The sequence below is a fragment of the Spea bombifrons genome, chromosome 9 (genome assembly GCF_027358695.1).
Source record: "Spea bombifrons isolate aSpeBom1 chromosome 9, aSpeBom1.2.pri, whole genome shotgun sequence".
NCBI classification, from domain to species: Eukaryota; Metazoa; Chordata; class Amphibia; order Anura; family Pelobatidae; genus Spea; species Spea bombifrons.
In genome coordinates this window covers 32,675,698-32,691,553 of record NC_071095.1, presented here as the reverse complement: position 1 = coordinate 32,691,553, position 15,856 = coordinate 32,675,698, and the positions used below count along the sequence as shown (strand labels likewise).

Sequence of the window (15,856 nt, the reverse complement as noted above, 5' to 3'; positions counted from 1 at the left end):
TTTTCCTTTTAATTATTAGTAAAATCATAGTTTTCTTATTTCAATTTCTGGTTATGAACTTCTATTTTGTGAACAGGCGCCTACTGTTCCGTTACTATGGTAACGGGGTCCTTGTAGCCTCCATTTCGATGACACTGCTTCCTGAGCCCCTGGCGCGCATGCGTAGAGCCCTCTTGCCGGAACGCGTGCTGATGAAATAACGCAGTGTGTGATACAGTAAGGCAGCTGGGGCCCGCATTTTTATATTTAAGGACCGGACGAACTAAGACAAGTAAGCGATCGTTATTATTGCTTTTAATTCAGTATGAATAACGGTGCTTTGCAGACTGGCGTATGGGAGGTTAAATGCATTGGCTGATCGTCATTCATATAGCCTTTCGTATGGCTGTTCTATGTACCGGCATTGTTACCCTATGAGCGTTAAATTGTGAATGACGTTATTAGAATTATATTTAAAAGTAATGACAAAACATGCGGATTTCCATATACATGTGACATGGCAGCTAAGCCATTGGCACCGCCAGACGGCAGGACTTTTTTCGATCTTGCTACTAAAGGACAAAGCATTATGAGAGCGATACAAGCCCCAAAAGTACTGGATATAACCGCATAGTAAAAACCGTATTTACTCTTGTTGTATACTGATTAATATATATAGACATAAAAAAAATCTATTTAACCGGTGATGTACGTGACTGGCGGTTAATGAAATATGTTTGGGGTCTGTTCATTAAAGAGGTAGCTTGCCGTAAAGTTTTACTGTGCATTATCAGGGGCAAAACCCAGCTTCTGCTGCATAAATCTGAGCTGGCCCTGCATAATGCATATATAATGCATATACTGGGCATTGCCCTTGATGATGTATAGTCAAATCGTTGACCCATTTGTGTGTCCTTTTTTCCGCCCCAATTATAATATTAGTTTCCGTGTTTCAGACAATCAGGAGGATCGAGCGGTCGAATGCACTGCTGTTACTTTGCATTACGAACGGCAAATCGCATTGGGCAGGAAGGACAGCGCTGAGCTTTTATAACGTATTCAGTCTTCCAAATTACGCATAGCCAACTCAGACCTCGCTGGCCATTTGTCCTTTAGAACGTATAGTGAGCGTAGGAAGAAATTTCCAACCCCCCTTGCAAATTCCCTCTTTTGTGAAATACCTGGCATTATACCCAGGGCATTGCTCTCCAAGTTACATTTGACAGTAATAGCCTTGATCCTGCTGGGATATAGTAAAGGAAATTCTATGCAGTTTATTTACAAACAGTCTAATCGTTCCGATCTTGTTGATAGGATGTTCCTTGATATGCAAGGAGTGTTTCCAATGATGTCATAGAAAATACCATCTGTAGATCACACTGTACAAAGATAAGGCTTTCCTTACAGTGTTTATTTCAGGTTTTTTTCTTTCTAAATTCTGGTATTTATTTTTTTAGGATGCCAGGGTTAAGCTGTAGATTTTACCAGCACAAATTTCCCGAAGTGGATGATGTGGTCATGGTCAACGTACGGTCCATCGCTGAGATGGGAGCATATGTCAGCCTTTTAGAATACAACAACATAGAGGGCATGATCTTGCTTAGTGAGCTCTCAAGAAGACGTATCCGCTCTATCAACAAACTTATCCGCATTGGCAGAAACGAGTGTGTTGTTGTCATACGAGTTGATAAAGACAAAGGTAAATTTATCGCTGTGAACAAAATTGTCATTCTCTTTTTACAGATTTTTTAAAATTGTTACGTGTCATATTGCCTTTGCCATTACTGGAAGCTGTGTGAAAGCAGTTGAATAGCTACTGTCTCAATTGACATTAAACCAAAATTAACACAAGGTAGCTTTTTGCACTAGATTTTTTTTTTTTTTTATTCTGTCCTTATTCAGATTATTTTACAGCCGTGTTATAGTTACATTTTCAGTTCTCTGTCTGCATTATTTTGGCAGATTACACATATACCGTAATATTCTCACGGCGCCAGCGCAGAGGTATTCTCATCGCTATCTGTTGTGATGCATCAGCAAGATGGTAGATCTTGCGTATCGCACAATAGAAAAACTTCAGCGACGCAATACGCTTCGTTACGTTATAGTGATAATGATATAAAATGTCCTCTACAGTAATGTATCATACAACTAAAGAAAACTGTTCTTTGTTTCATATTATTTCAATAAACTTCCTTGGAGGTTGTGATAGTGGGGGTGGCCTTTCCTACTCGGTGACCACAATGCATTTTGCTCATCTTCTCACTCATTTCATTAATTAAGGCTGAGTGTAAGTTAAAGTAACTTGTTAAAAAGCTGGAATACTGCACTTAGTCTTATCCAATAGATTTAGCAAAACATGGCAAGAAATTCATTTTTTTTTTGTTTTTGTTTTCGTTTAGACATAAATGATATTTAACCCCTTAATGACAGCCCGTACATGTACAGGCTCAAAATGCATTGTTTTCAATGGGTTTAGGGACTGCCCATTGTCCTTAAGGGGTTAAAAGGAATTTTTGGTTCTACTTTTAAGTACCAATACGGCAACTTATGGCATATTTATGAAAAGCATTATACAAGGATCTTACGCGGCTTTGGTTGGTTTGCTACCCTAGCTGGTTGCCCAAGTCCGTGCCAATGGCATGGAAAGGTTTTGCTTTCGTTTCTGAATGCAGCTACAAGGTGGAGACGTGGTAGGCGTTCGTGTATGCATACTCCTAGTGCTTCAATATGTTTGTGTTGGATGGTCCTATTCTAATTCAACAGTCTTTAAATATACTGTTTTGTTTTGCAGGCTACATAGACTTGTCCAAAAGGCGAGTTTCACCCGAAGAAGCATTGAAATGTGAAGACAAGTTTACCAAATCTAAAACTGTATGTTTTGGCTTAAATATTGGCAAAATTGGCTATATAGGTATTCCAGGTTTTGCATTAAGAAAATATTAGAGCTTTTAGCAAACTATTACTGAAACCCATCTTAAAGGTATACTCTAGTGTCTCAGGCAGAATATTCAACAAAGAATCCTTATTTAAGTACGTTGCAAGTACTTTAGTATTGATTCTACAAACCTTGTAACTTATCTCCCAGAGAAGCTGTTTAAGACACTAGTGTTTCCTTTGACCTGAAAATGGCAAGTTCAAAATATATCAAATAACTTGTATTACCTTTTGTTAAAACCAAAAGCTATGTATGTTGTGTTTAGGAACATTTTCCTCATAGTTGAAACTCTGTCATCTAATCAATACTAATGGGTAGGTGTGTTACCCTTGTTTTCTGTTTTAAAACTTCATTAGTTGGAAAAATATATGTCCGCTGTTAACGTTTGTAGCAAAACAAGGCAGTGCTTGACAAACCTTGTGCGTTAGGTCACCATGGGGACTATAAGCCCCTTCCTGGTGCCCAGCTTTTTGCAGGGATGCCATCATGAATCTGTTGCTGTAACAGGTTATGATACATGATCACGCTGGGTGCTTCACGCCACTCAACATGCCCTTGCAGAAAAGCGTAGGGTGCCGGATTCACGGTGGCATAAGATAGGCCGCGGCGTGGCTGGTCTCCACACGCTGGGGAGGGGGCAGTAGTGAATGTGTGTATACTGTAGTGTCAGTCAGTGTGTGTATATGTGTAATGTTGGAGTCAGTGTGGAAGTGTGTATATTGTAGTGTGGGTGTGTGTGACTTTAGTGTCAGTGTGTAATTTTATATGAGTAGTGTTAGCCAGTGTGTGTGTATGAATGTTGTGCTAACGTGTGTGGTGTTTGTTACAGTATGGCATTAGCATACATAGTGTGTGTATTTGTGTATGGTGTTAGAGTGTGTAAATGTATGTTAGTGTATGGCAAGGCTCGACAAACCTCCAAGTGTCAAGAAAATAAAAAAGCCTACCTTTTTTGGCTGGCTCCTAGATCCAAACCAGATTTGTCCACCCCTGAAACAACGTATATGTACAAGAAAAAACAAAAGTAAGACTGATAATGGTGACCTTCATAGGAAGAAAGTGGAATGAGAACTGGAGACGCAGGGAAGTTGAATGGTATTAGCAGAGAAGTCGTCCTCTGTACAGAAAGTTTAGAACCTAAAATAGGAAACTACTTGAAGTATGGGTGCACTTTGCTAATTACCTTGTCGTAACACATAGTGTAGAACAAGATTGACAAAAAAATGACAATTCTTACTTTTGGAAATTGAAGAGTGTGTTACTGTTTCATCACAGGTTTACAGCATCCTTCGTCATGTGGCAGAAGTTTTGGAATACACAAAGGATGAACAGCTGGAGAGTTTATTTCAAAGGACAGCTTGGGTGTTTGATGATAAATACAAGAGGCCAGGATATGGAGCTTATGATGCATTTAAGCAAGCAGTCTCGTAAGCATCACTTCTCTTCTTTTCAAACCTTCACCCTCCCCTGATCTAATCCAGATCGTTACCAGTAATACATATTTTGTTTTTTCTAATTTCAGCGACCCTTCTGTTCTGGATGGACTCGACTTGATAGAGGAAGAGAGGCGTGTTCTTATTGATAACATTAATAGACGTTTGACCCCACAAGCTGTAAAAATTAGGGCAGGTATATATTTTTTCGTGTTTTTTTTTTCCCCCTTAAGTCAAGTATTGTATGTCACCCCTACCTCATAGGCAATACTTTTGCTTGTAAATATCTGTGATATAGGTCATCATTTGTATTACTTTGTTGCTTATTCACAAAACTGTTTGCAGATGACATTGCCACCTATGGATTTCATAATACATTATGAAAGGTTTAACCTTTGTGATCTCTAGCAGGAAGGACAGAGTTTTGTCTGCATAATGCATAGTTATAACTGCAAAACCATCTTTGTGTGATTCTTTTCAATCAGTTATAATTATTGCTTTCCAAACTGTAACATTCCACATAACTTTTGCTTTGTTTGCTAAAAGCACTGTCCACATAGGTTTGCACGTTCCGTAAAGGAAATTATTCACTTGGTGGTATGTGAGCTTTTTAATAAATGCTTTAGCATATTTAATCACAGTTAATATTGTTTATGAAATATGAAGCAGCGCTTGATGTTTTTTTTTTGTTTGCCAAGACTGCAATTTTAATGATTTTCCTTTCCATGTTTGTTTATATTTTTATTTTCAAGATATTGAAGTGGCATGCTATGGATACGAGGGCATTGATGCTGTAAAGGATGCTTTGAGAGCAGGACTTAGTTGTTCTACAGAAAATATGCCAATTAAGGTAAAAATAGTTTAATTTTCATTTTGAGCTTCTCGATCTCTTGCCTTTACCTAAGAGAGCTGAAAACACAAAACATGACTGTTTGAATTAATGTGTGTTGGCTCTGAATTTCATAGCGTATCAAATAAACTAGTAATATGACTTGCTTGCTATGTGAGTCTGGTTAGTATCAGACATCGTGAATGAACGATGGTAGGATTACATATATTAAGGCTCATACTAATTTTATTATTTATATTGCACCAACAATTGACACAGGTCTTTTTACAATAGACATATTCAAAGGGTATGACAAAACTAGAAGGGGATAGACTAAGACAAATCAATACATTAGGTGAAGAGGACCTTGCTCCCACGTTTGCAATCTAGAAGCTAATGAAAACAAATGTTCACATAAGTGAGGTACATATGTTAAATTCATATAGTGTTTTTATATAGCAAGAGCTAATGTGAGATGTGTTCAGTGGCATCAATGGTCAAAAAGCTCTTGTTTTAAAAGGAACATTTGCTGGTTAATATACCCCTGGAATGTATAAACCATACCATCACTATATATGAAGTAACCCCAGTGTCTGCATTTTTTTGTAAGCGTACTTATGTGCAGTATAAGTCCACATGTAGCTTCCAAGGCACATTTAAGGCAAGGTAAAATTTACATAAGTCATAACGGCATGGGTATAGCCATAGCTAGGCTAGCTAGTGGTGTGTGTATTATATAGTCTCATTCCATTATGAGACTGTAGGTAACATTTTTAGCTGATGAAGCTTAAATATTACAAATGCTTACAGCATTTAGACTTTGGGCAATGGTCCAGAGACAAATAGCATTATTACAGCTCAAGTGCTTGTGTATTTGTAGATAAATCTTATTGCCCCACCTCGTTATGTAATGACTACCACAACCCTGGAGAGGACAGAAGGCCTTTCTGTGCTAAATCAAGCAATGTCCGTCATCAAGGAAAAGATTGAGGAGAAAAGAGGAGTATTCAATGTGCAAATGGAGGTACAGTCTTACAGTTGTGAATAAACATGCAATTTTGCATAACATTTATATGTAAACTTTGGAAATATTTAATGCATGGTATATGTATAAAAAATAAATTCCTGTGTTTGGAAATTAAAATATAAGCCATAAAACAAATCATTGTTTCTCAATCATAGGCTTTCTCAAGGCTCCCAACTGAGATGCCTGTTAATATGATAAATGGCATACATTGAACTAGCTACTAAAACATTGGTTGCTTATTTTAATCGTATAACATTATTAAATGGGTTTTATTAATTGGATTAAACTGCAAAAATAGAGGTTTCTGGAAAAGGGAAACTCTTTCGTTTCAGGAGATGCACCCATCTCCAATTAAAGCAGCTTAAAAAGTCCTCATCCTTATTAAAGTATATCACTGAAATGTTCTTCTGTTTAGCCCAAGGTAGTCACAGACACAGATGAAACTGAGCTTGCCAGACAGCTGGAACGATTGGAAAAAGAAAATGCAGAGGTTGACGGAGATGATGATGCAGAGGAAATGGAAGCAAAGGCTGAAGATTAATATAATAAAAATTCAAATCGCCATCAAAAAAGGAAAAAAAAAATCTGTCGCGTTACACAAACTTTCTTCCAAATGTTTCATGCATTTTTGATTTCAGGATATACACATATTAAACATCATAAGCCTAACACATTTATATTTTAAGGAATTGTCTATTTTCTTATTTACTGTGACCTCACTTGTTTTTGAAATGCACCAGGTTCTGAAAACAATAGATTAATTGGGGTTTACGGATAAAATGTATTTTGGTGCATATGCTGAAAGGTATTCTTCTAACCATAGCATGGCAGGGGTCCCTTTTTAAATATATCAAACACATATAGTCATACAGCAACCCCAGTCTCATGGCTTTCTCTATAGTTGGCAATTACAGGACGAAGAGAACCTAAAACAATTTTTTGTTACCCCCTTACTTTGGAGACTACATTTACAAAACGTGTTAAGAAATAGTATAAGGATTCATCAGTTATAGAGTTGTTGGAGGGTTTTTTTCCTACAATGCTACAAATACAGTAATAAAGACTGTTCAATTATAAATGTCAATTAAACAGCTCATAACTTTTGTTGTGTTTGGCTGATCAAGCAGGTTAAGTCTGGCACATAGCAGTTCAATGAAAAGGTACACCATTTATATCATTTTTCCCGACGTATAGTGGCAGTACCAGAGGGTTTGCTCTTTCCCCCGGGACAAACACTGAAAGAAATCGAAGGGTTAAGCTCCGCCCCCCCGTACCGGCATGGTGAATCAGTTCTTTTTTGTCCCGCAGGGACGAACACTTGGGGCTCCGGCTCCTCCAAATTGAAGAGGCTTCGGTCGGCACACGGGTTGTGCCGGCCAAGAGTGGGTCTGGCAGTCCGTTCGCTTCCCGGGTGGGAGCTCGGCTGCGGCTCAGCTACTCCGCGTTACAGACGAGTTCTGTAGCGGAGATTTAAACAGCCAGGGGAGGAGCATGCGCAGTACGGTGGAACGCACGCCCGGGTGGCTATGCGTTCCACTGATGATCCGGCCGTGCTACAACGCATGCGCGGTTCGGATCATCCGGTTTTGGCGCCAAATTCAAAATTTGGCTGCCTATAAAGACTGTGCAAACCTGCCTGACCACAAGAGTGTGTGTCAGGACAGGTTTTTGCCGTGTTGTTTGACCCCCACACGGTTTTTTTGGTGATCTTTATATTGATACACCAAAATTATGTTAACCCCTTCATCTCCAGAGAAGGATAAAATGCCTTCTGCTCCTCCTAAAAAGGCTTCATGCAAGTCTAAACGTTTGGCTTGCCTTGAATGTAATACTCCTCTCCCAGACGGCTACAAGAGGAAGACGTGCCAGCAGTGTTTAGCAGTTATCCTGGCAAAAGAAAAACAAAAGGATATGCAGTCTTTTCTATCCTGGTTCCAGGATAATTTGTCTCAAACATTCCAAGCATTTAAGGAGGCGGCCAAGCCAACTGTATATGACAAGCCGAGTAAGAAACGCAGGAGAGAGCGTAGTTCATCCACATCAGAATTGCCATCTGGGGAATGTTCTCGTTCATCTATGGATGTATCCAGTTCGGAAGAATCTGAATCCGAGTCCGGTTTTCCCGGAAATTCATTAAAGAAGTAAATCATGTTTTACTGAATCCAGAAACTAAGAAAAAGGGTTTTCCTATTTTGCCTCATCTTATGGAATCTGTACAGCGTGAGTGGAAGCATCCAAGTAAGCGAGCTTTTGTTTCTAAGCACTTCAAACAAATTTTTAAGCTTCAAGATGACAGCATATGGGAAGAGGTTCCTAAAGTTGATGTCCAGGTCGCTCAGTTGTCTAAGAAAACTACATTGCCAATTGGAGAAGTTTCCGGCCTAAAAGACACCATGGACAAGAGAGCAGAGACTGCTAATAGAAGAATCTTCCAAGCAGCAGGACTTCAAAGCAAATCAGCATCAGCTGGAGCAGCGGTAGTGAGAGCTCAAGGCTTATGGCTCCAGAAATTAGAAAACCACGTTCTGGAGGATGCAGATAAGGATCTTTCTCAACTTCTAAAAAAGTTGAAGCTTTCTAATGATTTTTTGATTGATACGGTGGAAGAATTGGTCAAGCTATCCGCCCGTAATATGGGACTGTCTACGGTTGCCAGGAGAGCAGTTTGGCTTAGATCCTGGAATGCTGATTCTGCATCTAAATCTTCACTGTGTGATTTACCATTTGAGAGGAAAAAGCTTTTTGGTTCTCCTCTGGAAGAGCTTTTGAAACAGATGTCAGACACCAAGAAAGCGCTGCCTCAAGAAATTAAGCCTAAATGGAACCGCAGGTATCCCTTTAATAGGCAGAGATATTCCAGACCATCGGATAAGTCTTCCTTTCGGAAACAAAATAAAGACACCAGATTTCACCCTAAAGGAGCTAGACAAGATAGGGCGAGACGGTTCTGACAAAGTAGGAGGTCGCCTTCAGATGTTTCGGGACACATGGTTCCAGACTACCAGCAACCCATGGATCCGTCGGATCATATCAGAAGGCTACACCATAATATTTTGCTGGCCTCCACACAATGTTTTCCTAGTCTCCTCTTACCCATCAGTAATCAAGAATACTGCATTAATTACGGCAGCGTCAAAACTCCTCAGACAGGGAGTGATAGAAAACGTTCCAAAGACTTTTTCAGGGGGTTTATTCCCGGTTGTTCCTGGTCCCAAAGCCAGGTGGCACCTTTTGTCCAGTATTGGATTTGAAGTTCGTCAACCAACATATTCCTTACCAACACTTCCGTATGGAAACCATCTCTTCAGTTACTCAGATGATTCAGAGAGGGGATTATATGGCTTCCCTAGACCTTCAGGATGCACATGTGCCGATAGCCGTAAAGTCAAGAAGATTTCTAAGATTTGCAGTGAACACAAGCCAAGGTCTCCTTCACTTTCAATTCAAAGCGCTACCCTTCGGCCTTTCAACTGCGCCAAGAGTCTTCACCAAGATTCTCACCCCTTTGGCGGCAGAATTAAGATTAAAAGGAATATCTGTGGTCCCATATCTGGACGACTGGTTGATAAAAGCCTCATCCGCTGCACAACTCTTAATAGATCTTCAAGTGACGATCAATCTGCTCAAAAACCATGGTTGGCTTCTGAATGTGGCCAAATCAAACTTAAATCCAACAACAGAGATCACAACAGAGATCAAGTTTCTGGGGTTTCGAGTAAACTCAAGATCCCTTCGTCTTTTTCTTCCAAAAGACAAAGCCACACGCATTCGGCTAAAGGTCGCAGATCTCCAAGCATATCCCAAATGCTCTATCAGAAGGGTTATGAGCGTTTTGGGACTTATGACTTCCACCATGCCGGCGGTAGCCTGGGCACAGGCAAGAATGAGGCCTCTCCAATGGCACATTCTGTCCCACTGGTCCAGAAACGAAGAGGACCTAGACAAAGATGTTTTGATATCTCAGGAAGTGCTGCGACAATTAGAGTGGTGGAAGATCGAGAAGAATTTGACAAGCGGCCTGTCATTCCAACCCAAGCAGTGGCTGATAGTTACCACAGATGCATCCCAGACTGGTTGGGGAGCTCATTTCCAATCTCACTCAGCACAAGGGAAGTGGTCAACACAGGAAGCACGTCAATCCTCGAAATTCAGGGAACTACAGGCTGTCTTCAAGGCCCTAGTATTCTTCAAGCCATGGATAGTAGGCAAACAGGTAAAGATTCAATCAGACAACGCCACAACAGTGGCTTATATAAACAGACAAGGAACTACGAGAGTTGCCAGTCTTCAAACTTTATGCACCGACATCATGCGATGGGCACAAAAACATCTGGAAGCTATCTCTGCGGTTCACATCAGAGGTCAGTACAATGTACTAGCAGACGACCTCAGCAGAAACAGATGCTCTCAAGCAGAATGGTCCCTTCATCCGACTATGTTTCAGAAGTTGGTGGCGTTAGTAGGCTTGCCAGAAGTGGATCTCATGGCAACAAGACTGAACTGAAAAGTCCCTCTTTTTGCCTCCCTGTACAGTATGGATTACCCTCCTTTTCTGGATGGATTGGAGATCAAGTGGCAATTCAACCTGGCCTACATCTTCCCTCCGGTGGCAATGATTCCCCGAGTCTTGCTCAAAGTCAAGATGGACAAGGCCAAACCGGAGCTGGTTTTCAGACCTTTGCCAACTTTCAGTAACTTATTGGGAGCTTCCGTTGTCCTCGGTCGTTTTGGAGACGAAAGGAATTCCGCTTCACATCCTCCGAATGTACAGGCTGACGGCCTGGCTGCTGCAAAGCTAATCCTGAAAAATCAAGGTATAGACCCTATTATGACTGATATCCTCTTGGGTTCAGTGAGACTATCTACATCAAAAATTTATCTGAGAACATGGAGGAAATTTCTGGAATGGTGTCAGTCTCTAGATCTGCAGTCTTCTCCTCCATCCATTCCAGTCATTTTGCGCTTCTTGCATATGGGATTTACAGCAGGCCTCAAGGTCTCTACACTTAAAGGTCAAGTGTCTGCTCTCAGTCATTTCCTGCTACTCGATCTGGCGTCAGATCGCTTAATTCGGAGATTTTTTAAGGCCATCACAATTAAGAGACCTCCGGTTAGATCATTTTTTCCACCATGGGATCTTACCGTGGTACTCAAAGCTCTGTGTTTATCTCCGTTTGAACCTCTCCAAAGGGTGTCACTAAAATTCCTCTCCCTAAAGACAGCATTTTTAGTAGCTATCACGTCAGCACGGCGGATTGGGGAACTCCAGGCTCTCTCAGCCTCTAAAGAATTTCTCGTTTTCCATCAAGACAAAGTGGTCATGTATCCCAGACCATCATTCCTGCCTAAAGTGTTATCTCAGGTCAATATTAACCAACCTATTATCCTGCCTACTTTTTATCCAGATCCTACGACACCAGAAGAAAGTGAATGGCACTCGTTGGATGTTAAGAGAGCTCTTACCATATATTTGGAACATACCTCTTCTTTTCGTTCATCTGACCATCTGTTTCTTCAGTTCCAGGGAAGGTCTTCAGGGCAAGCGGTGTCAAAATCTACGCTGTCCAGATGGCTCACAGATACCATCCGTCTGGCATATGACTCCTGTGGGGCCAAAGTTCCTCCTCAGATTACGGCTCATTCTACGAGAGCCGTCTCAGTCTCCTGTGCCTCCAGGTCTTCAGTCTCTCCGGAGGACATTTGTAAAGCAGCGACATGGTCCTCATGGAATACTTTCATCAAACATTACAGACTGGACATTTCCTCTGCTGCGGCGGCTGAGTTTGGACGTCAGGTCCTTCACGCAGTCAAACTCTAACTCCCTCCCCTTTTTTGGGGGGGGATCTTGCTACATACCTCTGGTACTCTGGTCTATACACCGGGAAAAACAGTAATTTTACTCACCGTAAATTCTCTTTTCCCAAGTATAGTGGCAGTACGGATCTCCCTCCCAAATTGTATTAATAAGATAATTGCTTTCCATCCTTTGGTCCTCTTGTTATTTAACTGATTCACCATGCCGGTACGGGCGGTTATAGGGTAAGGGGGGCGGAGCTTAACCCTTCGATTTCTTTCAGTGTTTGTCCCGGGGAAAGAGCAAACCCTCTGGTACTGCCACTATACTTGGGAAAAGAGAATTTACGGTGAGTAAAATTACTGTTTTTTTCCATGCAAGCTAATAAATGCATTGCTTGCACCAGGAAGAAATATGTGTGGAATGTTACATTGTGATGCAGAGCCATCCGATAAAAAGATTAGTGTCAGAAGCCTATATACAATGATGGAAGAAAACCTTTATTTCTTAAGGACATTTTAAGCCATATTCCTTCAAAAGAAGATTGAGTTTTAACTGTCATCCTTGGTGGCATGCAAGTGATGAATGACTCCTTATCTGTAGTAGGGCAGGATAAAAGATGATAAAGGAATACTCCCCATTAGCCCTTTGCTTGCCTACAAATAGGGAGAAAGTATCTTTGAAAGACAAGAAGGCTTCCACCGGGCACGTGAATAGTAATGAAAGAAAATAAATACAAAAAATGTACATGCTACACGTTCTGCAGCTCCCAGAGAATACATTCCTCACAAGTGCTCATGCAGTATATACATCAAGGATGAGTCACAAGCACATGTGGAAAAATAAAAAACAATGATAGTGTAATAAATTAACTGGTGATATATATAATTGTGTTAAGTGCACTCACAAGAGTAGCGGTAAAGAGGGCTCATCAAAAACCAGTGGCTTGAATTCTTCTTAGGATCTGGAATATATTTAAATAACCCCAAATGGTGCAGTATCTTTTTTTATCAATTATTTGCGGCGAAACGCATTGAGATTTTACATTTTGAACCTTTGAATTTGAACGATCTACGGACGTTTATCATGCGACCGCAGTGGCACACCCACGACGCACCATTCATTTAAAAAATAAAATTAAAAAATCATTAAAATAATAATATAAATAATACAAAAAAAAATTATAATGTGAGCTGTGATGTCATTGTGACATCACTGGCATGTTCAGGAGGTCCCTAGGAGGACCTCTAACCATTTCTGTGTAAAAATAATATATTAATAATATATTAAAATTAAAAAAAATAAAAAAAATATATAAAAAAAGATAATAAAAAAAATTATTAAAAAACCTTACTTCCCATTGCCCTAGCATAACATCTAGCCAGTATAACCCTTAGGCATAAAAATTATTCAAAATTGTACACCTTATAGTATGCTCCCTGGTGCTGGGAAAGTCTGGAAAATCTATATAAATTAGGTATTTCTGAAATCAGGACACCTGAATTAATAAAATTGGAGCGGAGTTTCCATCACTTTACCTAATTTTGTGAGGATTCAGAGGGAAAATGTGAAAAAAAAATTAGTTTATTTTTCTAATCTTCGCTAGTTTTTACTAAATTTCTCATTCTAAAATTTCAGCTAATCATCCAACTATGGTATCAAACGAAAGCTCTATCTCTCCCTGAAAAAACAATATATAGTTTATTTGGGTACACTATTCACAGGAAAAGAGAATCATCGCTAAACCGACATACCCCAAAAATGGCAAAATTGCTCTGGGCTTTGAGGTACCAAAAACCCCTGGGATTGAAGGGGTTAATACCGAAACGTGACTAAAATATCATAGCAGTATGTCAATTACAATCACGAACCACACACGCCCAGCCACCATTTACAGCTACAATTACAAAATGAATGTAACAGGTGCCTTAACCATCATAGTCGACTACACCGGACTCTTGTATTTAGCGCTTGGCACGACAATAAAATGGTGTACATTACAATAACTGCTCCCGGGAGCAAAAGAACAAACTCGACTCCGGGTTCTAGCTGCAATGCATTGTGGGTCTAAACAACTAATCCACACGCCTCCAGTATCCGGAGCAGCGAAAGGCAGAGGGACGCACACTGTTTGGTCACGTGACAGCGTACAGCGGCTGTCACCTGATAAGTGTAGTAGCGCTAGCAGTTTCTTGAGGAGAAGACTGCCGGGGTTATCGCCGTTGGATTTTTGATGCCTGGCGGGGATGTCACACGCCGTGGGGTTAGATGACGCGACCTCCTTACGGGGCCTTTATGAATTCTTTCGCCGGTGTCTACGGCGGGGACACTGGCAACTGGCTCTAGCTTGTTTACCCCAATTGTGCCAAAGTCCTAAGGCCGCCGAAGCAGAGGAGATTGTGCGGGCTCTAGTAACTGTTCCGTATTTACTAAGGTGAGGTGGAAGTCTGTGTGGCTTTTTGTACTGGACAGTGGCTACCATATTATTAGTATTTATATATAGACTTCACTTTACACGTTCAGTGCACCCTGTTCTTAGGTGGATATCACTACGTGGTGGTTCTGGGTTTCTAGAGCCCCAAGTAAATACACTTTGGGTGTTTAATAAAAAAATTATACATTTTAGCTGTAAATAACAATACATTTTATTGCGTGCTCTTGTGTATTGTATATTGTGTTTTATGTTTTATGTATAGTCTATTCTCTTCTCCCCCGGATGGGATTATCAGATATGAATAGAGGGTGCTGGCAAACAAATTACACGTTTTAGACATTTTTCTGCATTTTTATTTGGACCTCGGGATGTTTTTCTATAATATAGACATTTCAGATGATGTGTAAATGGTGTTCTCTGAAAAGTAATCTAGATGTTTTGACGCATGACAGAAGTGACACTGCTAGCAGGTAGCCTCAATAACATTTCTTAACTTGGTTAACTTTTTAACCTAAATAATTTCTGATTTACTGTCATTTTTTAGTTGCTTTGTGGGCACTCACTGACCCTAACATTCGGGTTTTGTGGTATTAAAATTACATATATTCTGCATGGAATGGGCAAACTGGCAGAAGTTATCGCTGCATGCCTCTGCTTGGATTTTGATATGCTATGCTATTTCTTAATGTCACAATAGTTGAGTGTTTCTTGTTTGATTGTGCTTGGTCTGCTGCCAGTTAGTAACACTATCATGTAAGTACCTAGCAGTGTTAGAAATGAATACGTGTTACATGATATAAGTAAAATACTTTAATTTAGCTTACTTTTTTCTTCTTCTTCTATAGCTATGATGAAAGGCACACTCCTGAAAAGCTCTCTTGGTTCTGGCTATGTGGTTTGGATATGTGCTTTGAATGGAATAAGGTATGTGTAATATGTACCTAGGTTTTTTGTGCTGCTCCTACCAGAAATTATTGAAAGGGGGCATTATCTGTTGTAGGCTAAAATGTATGTGGGTAGAATAATTCTTTAAAACATGGGTTTAGTAACAGGTCCTAAAATTGATGTAATGCTTGCAAGGATCTCCCAGCTACAACTTTAGTCTTGTCCATAAAAGAAGAAGCCAGTTGTCTTCTCTACTGTTGCATGCAAAGCACAACATATGCAGTTAATACACAGTGAGGGACCCATAGACTCTCTCTTTCGTCTCTCTCTCTCTCTCTGTCTCTTTCGTCTCTCTCTCTCTGTCTCTTTCGTCTCTCTCTCTCTGTCTCTTTCGTCTCTCTCTCTCTCTGTCTCTTTCGTCTCTCTCTCTCTGTCTCTTTCGTCTCTCTCTCTCTGTCTCTTTCGTCTCTCTCTCTCTGTCTCTTTCGTCTCTCTCTCTCTGTCTCTTTCGTCTCTCTCTCTCTCTCTCTGTCTCTT

The 15,856-nt window shown here is 40.3% G+C and overlaps 2 protein-coding genes across 2 annotated transcripts in view; both read left to right on the top strand.

Moving 5' to 3' along the window:
• Nucleotides 1-128: 128 nt before the first annotated feature.
• On the top strand, nt 129-6,891 carry EIF2S1 (eukaryotic translation initiation factor 2 subunit alpha). The gene is made up of 8 exons (XM_053474872.1): nt 129-271; nt 1,437-1,678; nt 2,774-2,853; nt 4,193-4,344; nt 4,440-4,546; nt 5,103-5,200; nt 6,060-6,203; nt 6,622-6,891. Exons 2-8 carry the CDS (start codon nt 1,438-1,440, stop codon nt 6,745-6,747), a joined length of 948 nt encoding a protein of 315 aa, XP_053330847.1. The 5' UTR covers nt 129-271; nt 1,437; the 3' UTR covers nt 6,748-6,891.
• Nucleotides 6,892-14,179: 7,288 nt separating this feature from the next.
• The window catches only part of ZFYVE26 (zinc finger FYVE-type containing 26), a 90,169-nt gene continuing 88,492 nt past the window's right edge, over nt 14,180-15,856 (top strand). The window contains exons 1-2 of the mRNA XM_053474880.1: nt 14,180-14,434; nt 15,280-15,358. Of these exons, the coding sequence (XP_053330855.1) occupies nt 14,247-14,434; nt 15,280-15,358 (267 nt within the window). The 5' untranslated portion in view covers nt 14,180-14,246. The remainder of the gene's footprint in view (nt 14,435-15,279; nt 15,359-15,856) is intronic.